This window comes from Pelmatolapia mariae, linkage group LG8 (assembly GCF_036321145.2).
Source record: "Pelmatolapia mariae isolate MD_Pm_ZW linkage group LG8, Pm_UMD_F_2, whole genome shotgun sequence".
In the NCBI taxonomy this organism is placed as follows: domain Eukaryota; kingdom Metazoa; phylum Chordata; class Actinopteri; order Cichliformes; family Cichlidae; genus Pelmatolapia; species Pelmatolapia mariae.
In genome coordinates this window covers 20532791-20550777 of record NC_086234.1, presented here as the reverse complement: position 1 = coordinate 20550777, position 17987 = coordinate 20532791, and the positions used below count along the sequence as shown (strand labels likewise).

At 41.8% G+C, this 17987-nt stretch overlaps 3 protein-coding genes across 5 annotated transcripts; 2 read left to right on the top strand and 1 right to left on the bottom strand.

Annotated features, from left to right (window-relative positions):
• Positions 1–638: 638 nt before the first annotated feature.
• On the bottom strand, positions 639–1878 carry LOC134633226 (NHP2-like protein 1). Of its 2 annotated transcripts, none has more exons than XM_063482101.1 (3): positions 1695–1878; positions 1397–1520; positions 639–932 (listed from the first exon to the last, which is right to left on the bottom strand). In XM_063482101.1, exons 1-3 carry the CDS (start codon positions 1695–1697, stop codon positions 670–672), a joined length of 390 nt encoding a protein of 129 aa, XP_063338171.1. In that variant the 5' UTR covers positions 1698–1878; the 3' UTR covers positions 639–669. The 2 variants fall into 2 exon arrangements, with proteins under 2 accessions (XP_063338171.1, XP_063338172.1); XM_063482102.1 differs by having other exon boundaries at positions 1397–1517.
• A 571-nt stretch (positions 1879–2449) lies between these two features.
• Positions 2450–8140, top strand: LOC134632723 (cytochrome b-c1 complex subunit 2, mitochondrial-like). 2 transcript variants are annotated; one of them, XM_063481482.1, is made up of 14 exons: positions 2450–2560; positions 3505–3573; positions 3928–4077; positions 4384–4448; positions 4534–4590; positions 4836–4960; positions 5224–5321; positions 5413–5470; positions 5560–5655; positions 5793–5992; positions 6122–6202; positions 6294–6370; positions 7515–7668; positions 7756–8140. In XM_063481482.1, exons 1-14 carry the CDS (start codon positions 2528–2530, stop codon positions 7837–7839), a joined length of 1347 nt encoding a protein of 448 aa, XP_063337552.1. In that variant the 5' UTR covers positions 2450–2527; the 3' UTR covers positions 7840–8140. The 2 variants fall into 2 exon arrangements, with proteins under 2 accessions (XP_063337552.1, XP_063337551.1); XM_063481481.1 differs by lacking the exon at positions 3505–3573 and adding an exon at positions 3609–3710 and having other exon boundaries at positions 2456–2560.
• Positions 8141–8245: 105 nt separating this feature from the next.
• Positions 8246–17583, top strand: LOC134632724 (uncharacterized protein C16orf52 homolog B-like). Its single transcript, XM_063481483.1, has 3 exons — positions 8246–9027; positions 14782–14994; positions 16426–17583. The coding sequence occupies exons 1-3, from the start codon at positions 8922–8924 to the stop codon at positions 16608–16610; spliced, it is 504 nt and encodes a 167-aa protein (XP_063337553.1). The 5' UTR covers positions 8246–8921; the 3' UTR covers positions 16611–17583.
• The last annotated feature ends 404 nt before the right edge of the window (positions 17584–17987 follow it).

Below are 17987 nucleotides of genomic sequence, written 5' to 3'. Positions count from 1 at the left end.
TAAGTAGTCTTCGAGAAGTTCTCAAGGCTGCTTGACTTCTGCCATACTGAAGACAGTTTGAACCAAACATTTCAAAGCCATCTCTAAATGTGACCTGTTTGCCACTGATTTCCAGCCCGGTGCTTCTGTAACCTGGTGTACGTCAGCCTTTTCTCCATGTTTCCCTTCCTCAAGAATGGCTCCATGGCAGCCACCCTTCCACTGAGACCATTTCTGATAAGGCTTCAGTGAAGAATAGATGCATCTCTCAGGTCCTGTGTCAGGTCTCTCAAGGACATGATTTTCAGATAGTGCTCATCTGCTATTTTCTTTTTAAGCCTGACACACATCAGACCATGCACAGATATGCCCAGTTTTCTGTTATTAACCATTTGGGAATCACTTTGTTTGAACTCATCTTGAAAAAATTTTTGAAAAGATGAACACAAGACCAGGTTTTAAAAAATAACAAAAAGAATTATTTTATTAAGAAGTGAGCAGGGCTACTACAAACTCCTGATGAGAAACATCGGTCCCAAAAAGCAAGAAACAAAACAAAAACACAATTAAACATGATTTTTCGCCCTCATGTTTAATCAAACAAAGGACAGGACTATTTAAAACGGTTTTTTTTCCCCTCAAGGAGTTTTTGTCAGTGAAAGGAAAAAAAAAAAAAAAAAAAAAAAAAAATCACACAAGCAGTCTCTCAATGGCCATCTGAACAGACTGGATCTGTGGCTTGAGCTGAGACCCCTCTTTTATAGTGACTGAGGTAGCGATAACAGGGCGCGACACCCCACAGGCCCGGCCCAAGGCCTGCTTGGAGCGGACGAACACGTAGGGGACATTCTTGTCCTCGCACAGCAGCGGCAGGTGGAGGATGATCTCCAGTGGTTCCGCATCGGCAGCCATCACGATAAACTCAGCGATGCCTCTGTTCAGGGTTTTAGTGGCTGGGGAAGAAAGAGAGCACTATAAATACAGCAAGTTTGTTCTTGGAAACACAAAAACAATGCTTAGCATATTACAGGTTACACAAAAAAGTGCCCTTCATTATTGCAGCACCATTATTCTTGATGTGGCCCAAAACAAAAATACAAGTGTCTGTTTAACACATTTTTCACAAGCACTTAGTAATTCATAAAATAAATACACTCAACATTGGCCTCCACAGGAAGACACAGCTATGGTGTAAGTTAACAATTATCTGTATAAACAATACTAAAAGTTATTTTCCTTCTCGCAGACATCCCATTCATGCAGAAATCAGAGGCTTGTGACTAAAGCTAGTTGTTTTAAGTGAAGAGAAACCACGTTTCGAACATGCTGGTGTCGCCTGCCCACTCAAATGCGTTCATTAACAACTTAAATATTCATTTGCACCGACTGTGTCGCACGGCACGTTGTGTTTACCTACCTTCGTTGGCTCCCTTCCTCAGTTGCTTGTAGTTTGAGGCTTGCTGCACCAGATCCAGGATAGTTTTGGTCAGCGTGGCATCGGCCAGCGGGTAGGCCTTTGGGTTCACTTGTGCTTCAGTCTGCTTACCACACAGAAACAAAGTAACTTCATGTTAGCCAAAAGAAACCAGTTAACGAAAAAAAAAGTCACCAGCACTGTTTCTGGTCCCTTCTACTGAATTCTGCACTTAATTTACTATGCTCGCTGGTAGCTAGCAAGCTAATATGTTAGCTTGTTCGTTCGAGAAGACACTCACCATGGTGTTTTTGTGCTATTCCGGCCCTCTCGGCGAAATGCTTCACGGAGGACTATTTTAATTCGACTGGCTTCTGAAAGATTAACGATACGATGCAAGATGCGATCTCCTGTGATGTATTTTACAGCGGTACCAACTCTCTAAGCTCCGTCGCATGCAAAGAGTCCAAACGTTTGCCACACGTGTGGTGTAATGCGCATGCGCACTGGCAAAGCTGGCGAAATCACAGGAAGTGCTTTGGGAGAAAAAAAACTTTGTTGATAAATGTGAAAATACAACGAAACAATTCACTTTCATTTTTTTACCAAATAAAAGACGACCTGGAAAGGGATGATTTTTTTTATTGAAAAACAAATACGTTTTAAAATAAATACACGGATTTTTTTTTCTTTTCCCTTCAGCTGCTCCCTTCAGAGTTCAGCACATCTGCCCTGTGCCAAAGTAGTTTAACCTGGCAACATTCTTTTCTTTCAAAGCAACCCTCCGCATGTGCTTCTTCACTACATCCATGAACATCCTCTGTGGTTTTCATTTTATCCTCCTGCCTGGCAGCTCCATATTCAACATCCGTTTACATCATTTCTGGTCCAATGAAAAAAACATTTTATTTTATTTTATTTTATTTTATTTTATTTTATTTTATTTTATTTTATTTTATTTTATTTTATTTTATTTTATTTTATTTTATTTGATCTCCAGGGCAGCAGAGGGCGCGCGGTCACTGGCTAGGCAGACGCACCGTTTACAAGCGAAGAAAGCGCTGAGCATTCTGGGTAGGGCACTTTGAAGCCAGCCATATTGCTTCATCGTCCTGACCCAAGGCAAGAGGGGAGATGAAGGGGATTCGGGGAATCAGTCAGCTATCGGTGAGGACTCGGGCAGTGTGTCCTACGTGTCTGTGTGTCGGAACATTTGCACACCGAGCTGTGGGCTGTGTTTGTTAGACGGTGTCTAAATTCCGGGTCGTGTCCGGGCAGGCTTTGATGAGGAGCAGACGGGGAAGCAGTCAGCTAAGTCTTGTCATGAATGACTCCGAGCATAACCAGCAATAACCTGCTAGTTACATCACGAACACCGCGGATTTTAAGTCGTTGTACACCCAGCTTAATACTGTCTATTCAGTTAATTCAAGTAAGGCTTAGAGAAATCAAACTAGTTGACGTCCGAGAAATGAGAGCTAGCTAGGTTCGTGTTTATGAAGGACCTAGCCTTCGAGTTGCTTAACTTATATTTCCATTTTACTATCTAATTATATCTTCCTCTTTCTTATCTGCAATATTGTGCAATTATTGCAGTTTGGATTTTGCAGTAAACATCTACACTTATGTGTGTTTACTGAGTGAGAACCTTTGCAGCCTGAAATGGTAGATTGTAGCTAGTTTTAAAAAGATGTTCTTACTTTTTCACATTTGTCGTAAAAAGCTTGTAATGTTGTTTGCCATCATTCTGTTGGAAGACACCAAGACCCATATAGAGGTTGTTATTACACTTCAGAGTACATTACAATCTTACAAATCCTTGATACTTTCAAAGATAATTTGGAAAAATTGACCTGCAGTTTTTAACCAGGTGATATGCTTAAACAAAATGCAGAACAGAGACTTAGGTGGGCCTTGTCATAAGATTATTTTTTCACCTGCATAATTCTAGCTTCATATTTAGTCACAACATTCAGTTCTTTTAGTACAGGCTGCCCTACTAATGCCATTGATCCCATTATTTTAAAGTTCGTGCTCATATCAGCCAAAAGGCCAGCAAAACATTAGTTGTAATGTCCTGCCTTCCTGTGTTCTTTGTGTTTTTTCCCCAGACAAGGTTTTATGCAGCCCAGGCTGCCCGTAAGGTGGAGGTCACTGGGTTTCATCCACAGGATGTTCAGGTCAGTGGTTGTTGACTTCTTTTTTTTCTCTGCAGAAACGCTTCTATACGGCTGCCAGAAAAGACCAGTCCCTTGCTCAGCCCCTGGCTGGCCTCAGCCTCTCTCCCAGGGTTGGCCATTCCTACCAGGATGTCCACGTATGTCGGGCAGTGATGAGAATTGTAGTATATATTGGTTGTGTTTTAAGCTTTATCTGTTTGTTTCACCTTGCTGAATATAAAATGTTAAGTAATCTAACTAAATGCCCGCATTATCTGAGCTGTATAAATAAAAGCCAAGGAAACCAGTTAACTGAATCACTGCCTATAACTCAGGGTACTAACAATGCTAAAGGACATCTCTATATGTCTCCAGGTGACCAGGCTGCCCAGTGGCCTGGTTATCGCTTCACTGGAGAATTATTCTCCAGCCTCCAAAATTGGAGTGTTCATCAAGGCTGGGTGTCGCTATGAAACCCCTGAAAACCAGGGTGTCACCCACCTCCTCCGGCTGGCCTCCGGTCTGGTATGTAACTTAAAAAAAAATCATCACATTTAGCTTGAAGTAAGCATTGTCCTCAGCAACCTTGGTCCTTTGGTGTTGTTGAAAGACAGAAATGAGTAAAGCTGCAGAAGCACCAGAATACAAACCAAATCTTTATTCAGTTTTAGGTAAAAGTCTTATTTTGATTAGAAATATAATAGTGTTTACATATTAAAAAGCCTGCACAACTGTTGTTAACAAATGGAGCTTAAGACCACTGCTTTTGTAATCGTGTGTAACATTGCCGCATTTCAGTTGACATGTTACTTAACTTTTCTACCTTTTCAGACAACCAAGGGAGCTTCAGCTTTCAAGATATGCCGTGGTATTGAGGCAGTGGGAGGCAGTCTTAGGTCAGTAACTAAAAGGTTTATCTTGTAAAGTAATTTAATGCTGATTTTTAGGTGTCTAATTGCATATCTGTTTATTTCTGTGCAGCGTGACTTCATCCAGAGAGAATATGACCTACACCGTTGACTGCTTAAGAGATGACGTGTGAGTCTCTACATATCACCTGTGTGTATGATGTGTGTTGACATGATTGAGTAATAGTAATAATAATGTAATGAAAATGTTTGAAGTACTAGGAGATACTTAAAGAACTTTGTCTCTTTCTGTTTACACACTTTTCCATATTTTGGTGAAATGACTACATTCACTGGAACATATGAATGCTCTGAGATGCGATGTTGCAGGAGTGATAACTATCTTTTCCCGCTTGCTCTATTATTGGTCTCTAGTGACACAGTGATGGAGTATTTGATCAATGTGACAACAGCCCCCGAATTCCGTCCATGGGAGGTGTCAGACCTCACCCCAAAAGTAAAGGTGGACAAGGCACAAGCTGCACAGAGCACCCAGATAGGTGGGCCCTTTGTTTCTCTTACAACACTCAGTTTTTTGAAAGATTTTTAGGGGATCTGTTGTTTTAATATAGAACTACTTAATTTAGATTCCCACCTGTGAGCCTGATTAATATTTTAAAAAGCTTCTTGGTTGTTCAATTAATCAATAATTAGCCTGTAGAGCCTAGATACCAAACTGTCATATAGGGACAGTAATGTTCTCTCTGTTTTTTCTTCACCATGAGTGCGCTGCAGCTAACAGTCACCCATCCATCTTTTTCAGGTGTGGTTGAAGGTCTGCATGAAGCTGCCTACAAGAACGCCCTGTGTAACTCCTTGTACTGCCCAGACCACATGATCAACCACATCCACTCTGAGCATGTGAGTATATATTTTTGTTTGTCTTTTATCAGTACAAAACATACAAACTAAAACAATTATGAATTATTGCAATGTTTGCATTTTTCCCCAGCTGCACCACTTTGTCCAGAACAATTTCACCAGTGCAAGAATGGCCCTTGTTGGACTTGGTAAGGGTTAGGCTTTAAAGTATTTTCCATACAAAGAAAGAAGTAGCCAGATTTCTGATAAACGATAACAATGCTTACCTTTCTACTAGGTGTTGACCACACTGTGCTGAAGCAAGTGGGAGAGCAGTTCCTCAACATCCGCAGTGGAGCCGGCACCACGGGGGCTAAGGCACAGTATCGTGGAGGTGAGGCGAGCTGGCTGAGAGGAGGAAGGAAAAGAAAAAATATAGGATTTAAGCAAATTTTGAATGAATGATTCCAACCTGAGAAATTGATAGACCTTGCAGACTCCCCTGTCTCATGACCTCGTGCCTTTTTCCAGGTGAGATTCGCCTGCCCAGCGCCAGCAGTCTGGTCCATTCAGCCGTGGTGAGCCAGTCAGCAGCAGCAGGCACCAGTGAGGCTCTGGCCTTCAGTGTGCTGCAGCATTTACTGGGAGCTGGGCCGCACGTCAAGAGAGGAGCAGGCGTCGCCAGTAAACTGGTCCAGGGTGTTTCCAAGGCAACAGCAGACCCCTTTGATGTGAGTGCCTTTCAGTTTTGTAAGATAAATTGTAAATAAGCCATACGCCTACAGATCAGTGTGTCTGCACATTAACCACAAAAACACAATCCAGCTTTATTCTAATTCAGTCTTTGTCTCCCACACCAGGTCACTGCTTTCAATACAAGCTACTCTGACTCTGGTCTGTTTGGGGTCTACACCATCTCTCAGGCTGCAGCTGCTGGTGATGTGAGTATGCCCCGTAGTCTTGAAAATATTTTTTTTTCTTTTCCCCCAAATGAAACTGCTATTGAGAGCACTGTTTCACTCTTCTCTGCAGGTGATCAAGGCTGCTCTTGCCCAGGTGAAGGCTGTTGCTGACGGTGGAGTCACAGCTGCTGACCTCACTCGAGCAAAGTGAGTCAGACAGACAGAAACACAATGAGAGAGACCCGACAGAATGTACCTCTGACAGAAAATGTACATTTTCTGCTATTTGGCTATAGAAACGCTGGGGGAAGGAGGGGGGAGGGGCGTGTACTTAGCATTTATTTTAAACATTTTTAAATTTTCAGGTTTAGGTTAATGAAAGAAAAGTGATAAATACTGCTGATAGATTCATCGGTATATAGAGTAATTAAAATTAGTTTCTTTTTTTGTTTTTCAAGGCAGGAAAAATATGAAAGGGGCCGCTGGCCTGTATAAAAGAAAGATGTTACATGCACACTGGATTGTGTTATGTAATTTTAAAAATCCTTTAAACACGCTGCAGTAGAGAGAAGCATCTCATTTTTACTGGCATTGTATGATTTATCTGCCTTCAGGAAGTGAGTCCAGACTTCTCCCACAGCTTGTAATTTCTGTTTTTTTTTTTTTTTTTGTACAGCTGCCACTTGTTGCCTTTTTTGTGGCGTCATTGTTGATAAAGAGCTAGGAGATGATTTGGACATTAATCTCAGTTGTGAATTTGGCTTCCAAGTGTTCACTACCAAATGCATCCTTTCATTTGCAGTGGTGCATTTTCAACCCTCCCTAAAAGCTCAAACCCACCTGATGTTTAGAGCCTTTAAGGAACAGTCTCTGTCTTGGGTCTATTTGATGAGTCTGTGGAAGGGTTCTGGTGGCCTGCAATTACTTTTAATTTGACTCGGGGTGTGTCACAGTCTGCTTTTGGTAGCACGTAATAGCTGACTGATGGCTTCACCTCTCTGTCACTGGCCCCACTGAAGAATGCAGGTCCACTGCCACTTGGGCCTTTCTTCACACCCGTCTGCAGCTGCAGTCGTCCCATGGTGGAGGCTGGCCAGCTGGACCCAGCAGCTGCCCTTGCCAGACTGGTTTCATGTTCAAAACACCCCCTAACTAGGACCTGACTCACTACTGGATGAAGCTCTGCCCTCCACCATCTCCATATTTCTTTTTTCTTTTTACTCATTCCTGTATTTTTTTTTGAATAACATTTGCAGATAAATAAGATTCCTTATTAAAAACTTTTAAACAATTTTAAACTATGCTAACTGCATAATGTTTAATACATTCCACTCCTCGTTTCTTTCTGCAGGGCTCAGCTTAAGTGCCACTACCTGATGTCTCTGGAAACCTCAGAGGGTTTGCTGGAAGCCATGGGCAGTCAGGCTCTGACTGATGCATCCTACCAATCCCCTGAAGAAATCTCCAAAAAAATTGACAACATTTCCTTGACTGATGTTGCTAATGTAAGACTTTGTTTTGTTTTGTTTTTGTCTGTGCTTTGTCATAGTGTAAAAGTGGCGTGTAAACTTAGCTCTTCTTGTTTTTTTCAGGCTGCCAAAACATTCGTATCTGGAAAGAAGACCATGGCATCCAGTGGCAATCTTGTAAAAACACCCTTCGTGGATGAGATCTAAATCCCACCCTCATCACCACACACTCAACCGTGGTTGACAGCAAAGCAGAATTTGTTTCTTCTACATTTGAACAACAAAAAAAGGATTATTTTACAATGGTGTTCTCCTCAGACATTTGTTGTAACAACACTGGGTATTTATAGGTGTTGAAACAGTATACTTTCAGGTGATGCTGCTCTGGTGCATCACACTCATGTGTCCACATTAACTGTATAGCTGATGTAAAATAAGGAATAAATTCTATCTACCACATGGAGTTTAAGGTCATTGGTGTCTTGAATAAAAGTTTGAGTTGGTGGAAGTTGATCAAATCAGACTTGAGTTTACTTGATCTGATAATAACCACAGTGTACCTGCATGCTTTCGGGAATGGGGCTTTAGTCCCCACCGTGTGTGTCCAGGAAATTATTACCACCTACGTAAATCTGCACGATGAAAAAAAAGGTGCGAGAGTTTACGGATTTTCTCGCGAGAGTGACGGGCGTGGAGACGGGAGGGTAGAGGTAGGCTGTCTAGATTTGAGTTTGTCTTCCTCTGAGAAAGCAGGGGCATTTTGCGAGGAAAGAAGGCGTTCATTGAGAAGTAAGAAAGCTGGATGTGCGAGTGTGGGGGGTGAAGCTCCGGAAAGCCGCTTTAATGTGAGCATGGGCGGCGTTTTCCGCCTGTGGTCTTCCCGAGGTAGGAAACAGCTTCCATATGTGGGGAGAGAGATCGGACTGTTCATGCAAACTCAGGCACCAAGTCCAGTGCATGCATAAAACAGTATTTTATTCTTTAAATATAATCTCCACTCGTGTTTTCCCCACGAATATCACCGAGATGCGGTGGAGCGACCCGTGACCCCCTGCAGCGATACTCCCCTCCTGGGCCAGCAGGTCGGGTCAGTCAGTCCACTTTAGGAGGAACAACAAAGAGAAATCACCCCATGCATGGACATCAAACCACCGGAGATTAAATACAATGTGAAGAGAGGGCGTGGAAGAGGCACAGGCCAAATTCCACAGTGATGGGACACGACATGCGGGTTTAGGTCACTTCTTGATGCCCCGTCTCCCTCGGTCCCTCCTTTTGTGTTCACCGACATGGATAAACTCACGGTGATATCAGGATGTCTCTTTCTAGCTGCGGACATCTTCGCCATCGCCAGCGTTGCCAACCCGGACTGGATCAACATCGGAGAATCAGGCGGTAGGTTGCGGACACTCCAGCACTGTGTTTTGTTTTTTGTGCTTTGCATGTGGGGAAGTCGGGGTGACACAGGAAAAGGAAATCTACCAACAACCACATGAGATGAAAAAGTTTACCCATGTGTAGAAAAATAAGCAGACAGCAGAACAATTGTGGAAGATTGCACTCTTAATTCTGTCTTCTTATTTAAAAAAAAAAAGCTGCTCATACTCAGCTCAATAACAACCAGCTGCACACACTGTTGCACTATTTAGGTATGCAAGGCTTTCCTGTTTGTTTCAAGGGATAAAAGTCTTTGAGAAGCACATGGCCTCATGCCACAACCACCATGCTTTACTGTAGGAGGGCATCACCTGATTTAACCTTGCATGATGGGTGCAGTTTTCGTCTCTTACACTGGAGAATCTTTTTTGTCCTTTAAATACCATTTGGCATGCTGTCAGCTGTTGTCACACATGCAGTGCATCCCTGAACTTTGGAAGGTCAGGTTCTGGACTGTTTTCTATTATTAAGATGAAAATAGTCCAATAAGTTCATAGCATGAGATCACCAGACCTGACTTCTTCACCTTCTACCCTGTCAGCACCCTCACCTAAACCAGAATATTTCCAGAACATGCAAAAAGTGGCCGATTTCCTTCGCTATTCAGCACGTGAGAAAGAACAACAGGGAACTCAAGTGTCTTCCCTTTGCTGCATCATTAAGACTTGTTTCATGGACTACTGCTGAGATGGCTGTTCTTCCTCCAGGTTCTTCTGGCTCTACCGGGGAACCTAAAGCTCCATTACGGTGACCGCTCTTTGATAAGGACCTACTCACTCTTTTGGTCACTTTGGTCATCTGCTGTTTCACAATTACTGAGGTCATGGTATTTATGGAAACACAGTTTCTTTGATCTGTGTTTCACCAACGTCACACTGTGGATGTCTACAGAGTTACTTGGACTATGGTGTAGTCCTGATAGATGTGTTTTACAAACTATGTCCAGTCCATTCAGTTTGCTGACAGTAGAGTCCTGCCACGGTTTTGACACATAAGGATAATTTAAAGCAGATAGTGTGTAGTTGACCTCCGTTTGTGATAGGCTTGCAGCAAAGGCACCAAACCCTTTCAAATGATAGATTAATACGTTTGCAAAAAGTCTATTAAAAATGCATACACTTGTTGTTACAGGTAACTAAATGTACACTGGAGGACAAAAGTTTATATTTTAAATGATTATACAATTTAAGAGTTTGGTTTGCTCAGTTTGGTTTGCTCAGCTGTTTCTTTGTATAAAATTAGATGATTAGTGGTTATTGGTAAGCGCGCGTTACAGCTGAAGATGTAGTTTCAGCCTTCCTGGTTATCTGCTTATTGCAGTAAAGCAATACACAGATGCAACATCCAAAGCTAAACATTGACTAAAACTGGTACAAACGACAGACGATCCCACTGCTGTGTGTGCACAGCTGCGCGAGGCTCTTGTCACCTCCATCAAAATGCTACAGAGGAGCAGAGACAAGGATATAACAGCCGTACTGAGTGGTCATTACAGGATTGGATTTGTTCTTTTAAAAAAATTAATGGTTTCATCTGCTCGTTAAGGATATAAGAAGCGGCTATTTTTGCATGATTAAATGAGAAACAGGTAAATGTTTCTTTTATAAAATGCCATAGTTGTAAACAAACTGAAGCTCAGAAAGAGCTCACATTGTGAAGCTTTTATCTCCTGTTCCTCAAAGTAAATAATAGTGTGAAATGACTGTAGTAAAAGCCTTGTGTGCCTGTCTAATTAGCTGGATGGTAATTACCTGAAGGCAGGAAGTGCTGTGTGGGACTGAGGATGTTTGACTTTTAATTGGACCTCTTGGGAAAGTAATTTTTTCCACCCGGACAATTAAGTTCTACATGCTCAGTTCTGACATAATTCATTTTAGCCGTGTGTGCTCAGTGTAGTCACTTCTTCCTCAAACTGATAAATATATATCGTATTGTGTAAAACAAACTCTAATCCTCATTTAGGTGATTCAGTTTGAAGTAATCAGTATTTTTCTTACTTCTTATCAATACAGGGACACCATATATCGCTATTTTATTAAATTACTAGTGCAATCACTCTCAGAGAGATTGTCAAAGGTTTTCAAATATGTCAATGAGTACAACTCGAGAGGATTTGACTGGTTTCAGCTGGTTGTATTTTGGTTAATTCCAACAGAAAAGGAAGGCTGTGCTCAAATGTAATAGTTACATGTGAATTTCTGTCTATGTAGACAGCAACAGATATGTGATTTTCAATGATTTATTGCAGTTAATTGCTGTATTATCAGAAACAGACTGCATGTAATTGCCAACTTGGCCCCATTTAATTGCAGACTGATGGCAGACTGACTGTTTTATGAGAACATCTGTGGCAGGTTTTAGTGACAGTGTTGATGTGCTTGATAGTCTTATTTTGCAGCAAAAAAGTAACTGTGAGAGTTAGAGAACCTTATCTTATTGGATAAAACTGATATTGACAAAGCATGTCACAGAATGGTAAAAGTCGGAATAATATCGTATCATGGGATGTCTGGTGATTCCCATCTGTAGCCTACATGTATGACTGAACATTTGCGAACACGCCGAACACTTCAAGCACAATTGGGCCAAAACATTCAAAAAGTGCTCGAGACGGAAATCCTCACATCAGGTGTTAAGTGCCTGAGTTTAGGTGCTTTTTATATGACCTCCACAGTTAGCCATCCTTTCAATTCTGTTCGCTTTTTAGGTGTTGATTTTCTTAGTTAGGTTATTGACTGCATACTTGCTGAAAATCTAGCTTCGTTTCCTTTAGGTAAATGAAAGGTTACTTGTGAAGTTCTTTCTCCAGTTTCCTGTAGACAGCTGATTGCGTTTAGTGACCCAAACAAGCTGTAATCAGAATGTTGCATTTCTGTTCCCGGTCTGTTCGGATGAGCAAATGTTTGTCCCTCAGGGCAAAAGCTTTCAGAGTTTGGATGATTGTGTGAATGTGTAGCCACAGCAGACTTGATTTTTGGATCATTAGGGCAGTTTCCAGGGAAATGGATCCACCATTTGCACTTTCCTCCACCCTGTGGTAAGAACAGGATGTCCTGTGGAAATGGGGTCTAGGTCAGCCTGCAGGGGGATCTGACTCAGGCCTGATGTTTCCTTCAGCCGGCCGTTCTATCATCACCCCAACATTAGGATCTTTGTTAATATGCATGATCTAAAGTATTCAGTTCTTTTTATGTGAAGTAGCTTTTTGTGCTGTACTTGTCTCGTGGGTGGAGTGAGGATAAAAACCACATGTGCATTTACAAATACTTAACAGTTAAATCTAAATTGACAGGGGCTTGATTGCTGTAAGTACCAGATGTTTATTCAAATGTGGTTTATTGTATTTAATTCCCTGCCAAATTTAAAGATGTTTCAGTGCTTCACTGTTTTTTCCTTCTCTCTTTTTTATGCAGTTTGCTTATAATCACGTTAAGTGTGTTAATACTACACTCATTGGGTCGAAATTAGCTTGACTGCATTGCTAAATGCTAAAAATTTATACAGCTTCTCTTCTAAAGATAATTCAGGGAAAGAAAGAAAACAGAGCGAGGCGAGTGAACAAATGATAGTGTGGGAGGATTTTATTTAGCTTTTTTTTTTTCCCACTCTCAGTGCGCGCACTCGTTTGCTTGGAGTCTTATCTTGTTGGCGTGGATGCGAAGTTGAGCAGATGCAGTCTCTGTTGGGCTCCAAGTGCAGACAGAAGCCCTCCTACCTGATATCACAGCACCCACCAGGCCTCTGGGAGACAGGAGGCCATCAGATGACTCGCGCCACTAATCTCTTCATTTCCGTTGCTCTCTCTGTGCATGATGCTTTGCCGTTTTTTGCCAAACCTCCTGACCTGTTTGATATCATACTGCTGCTGGTGTTCCACCGATCAACCAGTTTTTCATAACAGCAGGTTCCTCGGGCCCCTGTGGACTGTGGTGGGGAGGGGAGAAAGACTCCTGCAGGGTCATCATGTCAACACAGTGTCTTTCTACAACATTAAACACTACTCACAGTAGACGTGAAGCTTAAAGTTCAGGGGAGAGTCTATCAGTCACATACTGACTATTTAGCCACACTAACTACATGCGGATTGTGTGTGTTTGTGGCATAGACTGTAAATAAAAGATGTCTCCTCCATTTCTTCACCCATCTGATCTAAATGAGAAAGTGAGGCCACTGCATGCTGCCTGCCGCAAGGCATACTCTGCTTTGTCGTACTTTTTGTCTCTAATGTGGGACAGAATGTAAAAAATGAACATTATGTTGCACTCAGTAAACTGTGAAACTAGTGATAAAAATCATAAACTTCTCAAGACGGTGTTTACTGAGGTCTTAGATCAAATGAGCATACAGTCTTCATTCTGTAATCAGAAAGCTGCCCCCTTCTGGTCATTAGAAATAGTGCAGGAATAAGGTCCTTCACCATTGGCTTAACTTTCTCAACCTGAAAGTTCGTCTATTTAAAGTCTATGGTTTGTGTTACAGGAATAACCCACCCCACAGCGGTGATGTCATTTCTTTCCGATGTTACTGATTGGTCCATAAAAACAAAGTAATGTTATATTTTTCCAGCTACAAAGGGGAAAGAAACACAAATACATAAGTCTGTTAAGGGAAATAACAAAAGCTGTTGTGGGAAAACTGGGCGTGTCCTGCTAGCAGAAACCAGACCTGGAAGTTTCAGAGGATAAGCACAAACAACAGCAGAGAAGTCTTTTTGTGTTTTTGAGGTTTTTAGGGCCAAGTACAATAAAGTGAGTATTGTCTGCATCTAGAAGTATAAAACTGTGGGTCATCCAGGCTTCTAGGTAATAGTTTAACTTTAACTAATTTCTTTCATCTTTCGCAGATGAATATATCTGCACAATGGAAACATATATAAAGTGATAAGTATTGGGGTCTAAATGACATTTAATTTCAGTGGGAACCAAGACATAAAACGAGTCAAGGTTTATTAAAAAGATGCTGAATTTGCCCCAACATAAAGTTTTAAATAACTCTGTTTTGCCCCTAGAAGTTGTACTTCTACCACCATCTTTTCTGTGGTGGAAATGGCCCTGATGGTATCCCATGTTGCCCTCTGATAATATTTTTGGTAGTGGTCCTAGAACAGATCCCTGTGGAACTCCGTGACTTTTATGTGGATGGATCAGTGTAAATAAGTCTATGACAGCACAACTGTAAATAGTGTCATTAGTAAAATACTGTGATCAGTATGGAGCACTGAAGCCTAACAGGCCACCAGATGAGAACAATGTCTAATAGCAGTGTAGTGATATACTGACTGAAACTCTCCAACGATCCATTCTCATGCATTTAGTCACATTTCCTTTGCAGCAGGCTTTCTTACCTGTCTCACATCTCCTATTAGTAGAGAAGAGATCTTATGATTCATACTGTGCCAATGACAAGATTTATCCTGTATTTCAAAAGGTTTTTTTTGGAGTACCTTTACCCGTCATTCTTTGGTGAAAATGTATGGAACCAGCACTGCTTTGATGAAAACCTGAATCGATATTCACCTTGATTCACCTGAAATAATCAATACCATGTTCTATAGAGACCATTGTGTATGCCACACAATGATGTTTGCTTATTGTTTGTCTCAGCGTGGTTTTCTCTGTAGTTTGCGTGTGCTGATTTTTCTGCTTTGTTGATGGATGGAACATCACAAACCTCATTTTTCTCTTCCTCACCTACCTTCCTTCCTCTCCCCAGGCTCTTTGACTTTGGGTCTCATCCGGCAGTGCCAGACCATCCATGGCCGAGATCGGACCTGCACCCCCCCACGGCTGCCGGGAGAGTGGATCACCGTGCTGCTCTTCATCATCCTGGGCATCATCTCCCTTACAGTCACCTGCGGTCTTGTTGTGATGTCACACTGGCACCGAGAGGCCAGCAGATATGCCCGATGGATCGCCTTCACGGGGAGTACGTATCCACTGCCGCATTTTGCGCTCAAATAATCTTTTTCAGTTTCACCTGCAAGCGTGGCTCTGGGATGTGTTTACAGGCCTGTGGTTACTCACAGCGGGGATTGTAAAAGGACTTTTTCTCTTTCTGCAAATGACTGGCTTAGATGCTCCAGCTAAACTTGAACTTGCTGAGATTTGCAGTGCAGCTGTGTGCTAATGGATGTAGAGTACCAAACCAAAATTATAAAATAAATTCAGAAAAAAACTGTGAAATAAACTTCAGCTACCTCTGCATCAGAATTATTTTCACTGTGGGAAAGCTCTGGTAATCATGAAACATAAAAATATATATAAGGAGCTCTGTTTAATAGCTGCTAGTTTTTATTTTCGTAGAAAAGAGACATAATTAGTGTGCATTAGAGAGTGTCATATTACTTTAAATGTTTAAAGAAAAACATTCAGGTTAATAACAGCTGGTCAGTGTTTTGTTTAGTGGACTGGTGCTTATATAGTGCTTTTCTACTCTGTTACAGCACTCAGAGCATTCACACACACATTCATACAAGTGCATTTTTTACGTCTAATGCTTTTAATCTAACATTCACACACTCACACTCTGACAGACGAATCAGGAGCAATCTGATCAGCAGTTTGGCCAAGGATGCTTTAAAATGCATTCTGGAGGAGCCAGGAATCGAACCACTGACCTTCTGATCAGTAGGTGATGCACTCTACCTCCTAAGTGACACTTGAGACCCCAAGATTAACTCCATCACTGACTCCACCATCTCAACAGCCAGAACGGCCCACTGTGTAGGCTGCAACTGTCTTTAAAGCGGCTTTGCTGAATCAAAACTGCAGTAAAATGGAGTTTGTATGCTGTCAATTTGGAACTGAATGGGGTCAAGTTGGCTTTTACATGCAATCAGTTTATGATCATAATCAACTGTGGAAATTGTTGCATACTTATAAATTCACCTTAACTACTTACATTCCAGCCAGCACCAATAGATTTGAAACTCCAGGAATTTCTCCACAATTAGTGACGTAACTGTTGCACGATGGGGATTTAACCATCCTGCAACACAGGCTTTCAGCAGCATTGCTTTTCTATAAGATTGCAGTGGGTTACAAGCACTTGTCAACCAGTTGAGTTGAGTCCCTTATTGCAAAGAGACACATCACGGGTGAGTTGCACACAAACTCAGACTGATTGCAAGATGTCTGCAATCTGCCTCCGTTTATAAATTAGACGGCAATTTTTTGCAAACCTTGGGGTTGTTGGACACTCAAACGTTGTGCAATCAGCGGTCGATGCAACTTGGTCACTTGCAAAAATATTTTCGGGGCTGCTGTCCTGTTTTTACTCTGGTATGACTGAGCGATTAGTTCTGCAGCAGAATCATTGGTGCTGATGCTTCTCTATCCTTGCATTTTCTCATTGCAGTGATCCTGTTCTGTATGGCTGCGTTCATTTTCCCAATTGGATTCTACATCAACGAGGTTGGAGGACAGCCATATAAGCTGCCCAACAACACAGTGGTGGGCTCCTCCTACGTACTCTTCATTCTGTCCATATTCTTCACCATAGTGGGACTGCTGTTTGCCGGGAAGGTGTGCCTGCCCGGCTGACAAACTCACGTTCTCTTTTTAAACGCATAAAAAAACCGCCACCACTGGAAGCCATTGTCGTTAGAGCGAACTCTCCTGCGGCAGAGCTGGAAGCGTCGCTGAAAGCTGAGAAGTACCCGTCTTTCCCTCGCCGACGAATTGTCGCAACTGGAGCCAAAACCGCTGCGGTCCATCTGTGCATGTGTTTGTTCAGAGGCCGAACAGGTGCAGGGAGCTCTGAAACGGCCCTCCTTGTTTTCCTTCCTGAACAAGAAGCAGGGTAGTGAACAGAAAACAGAAAAGTGACATGTGAGCTTTCGAGGAATTTAAGGGGGTCGTTGTGAACGTCTGAGCTGTCATCCTAAAAATTCACGACAGGCGACGGAGAGCTGTTTTTCTTCTCATCTGAACCATCAGGAACGATTTGCACACTGATGTTATTTCGACATGTCTGGCCTGATAGCAGTCTGAGGCCCTGATATTGGCCAGTCAACCTCTGTATGATGTCTGTTCTTCCCCCAAGCACTGCTACAAAATAATATAAGCTGAATTACTTTTATTTATATGGTAGATTTGGAAGTGTATGTTTTAAAAGGCCAGCTTCTCTGCCAGTGCTATGTGGAGTGGATCATATTGCCTTGAGGATGGTTTACTGTAATGGAATAAATATAAAGTTCATGATAGAAGAAGTCATAAAAATGCTATTTCTGAGTGGAATGTAAAATGGGCTATTAGCAACAGCTGCCCAAAGTTTGTAATGCTTTACTCTGTGAAATGTGTCTGCACTGAAGGAAGAGGAGTTGTTAGAAGATGTCAGAGTTTTAAGCTTTGAACGTTGTGAATAATCAGTGAGGAAAAGGTCAAGCCTGTTGTGGTTCTCTGTTAGTTTTACTAATCTTACTGATGTAGTAAACTGATTTTTCACCTTTTTTTTAAGAATATTTTATGGATTAAACAGTGCAAAGAATGATTGAGTCATCGACTTGTTTTATTCATTTGTATTGCTGATGCCTGTGTGTGTGTCTGTGCCATTTTTTCCCCAAATCACTGATGTTTGTAATTGTGCACGGAAGGTGTCATCTCATTAAAATTATGACAAGGGAATACCCATTGCCTTAGGGCTGTTCGATATAACGATATATATCGGATGACGATATAAAAACGTCTATCGTTTCCTATTACGCTATCGTTTGTTTCGTGGTGTCGTAAAATAAACTGTTTACAGCAATATTTTTGATGGTCACTGTAGCGGCTATATTAATTTCTTAAAGTTCTCTCTTTCTCTTATAGTTAATATAACCACACTACTGACGGACAAGCGCCTGTTTTTACTTGTTGTCGTTTGCAACAATGATGGTAAAACCATCGCGTGGCTCCGCTGTCCGCTTGTTTGTTTTC

Excerpts from the sequence above, each read along its gene's own strand:
- LOC134633226 (XM_063482101.1), bottom strand. Across the intron at positions 933-1,396 it reads GAGGAAGGGAGCCAACGAAG|CCACTAAAACCCTGAACAGA; the intron begins GTAGGTAAACAC and ends TTTCTTCCCCAG.
- LOC134632723 (XM_063481481.1), top strand. The coding sequence starts at position 2,528 with ATGAAGGGGATTCGGGGAATCAGTCAGCTATCG. Across the intron at positions 4,078-4,383 it reads TCCGGCTGGCCTCCGGTCTG|ACAACCAAGGGAGCTTCAGC; the intron begins GTATGTAACTTA and ends CTACCTTTTCAG. Across the intron at positions 4,449-4,533 it reads GCAGTGGGAGGCAGTCTTAG|CGTGACTTCATCCAGAGAGA; the intron begins GTCAGTAACTAA and ends ATTTCTGTGCAG.
- LOC134632724 (XM_063481483.1), top strand. The coding sequence starts at position 8,922 with ATGGATAAACTCACGGTGATATCAGGATGTCTCTTTCTAGCTGCGGAC. Across the intron at positions 9,028-14,781 it reads CAACATCGGAGAATCAGGCG|GCTCTTTGACTTTGGGTCTC; the intron begins GTAGGTTGCGGA and ends TCCTCTCCCCAG. Across the intron at positions 14,995-16,425 it reads ATGGATCGCCTTCACGGGGA|TGATCCTGTTCTGTATGGCT; the intron begins GTACGTATCCAC and ends TTCTCATTGCAG.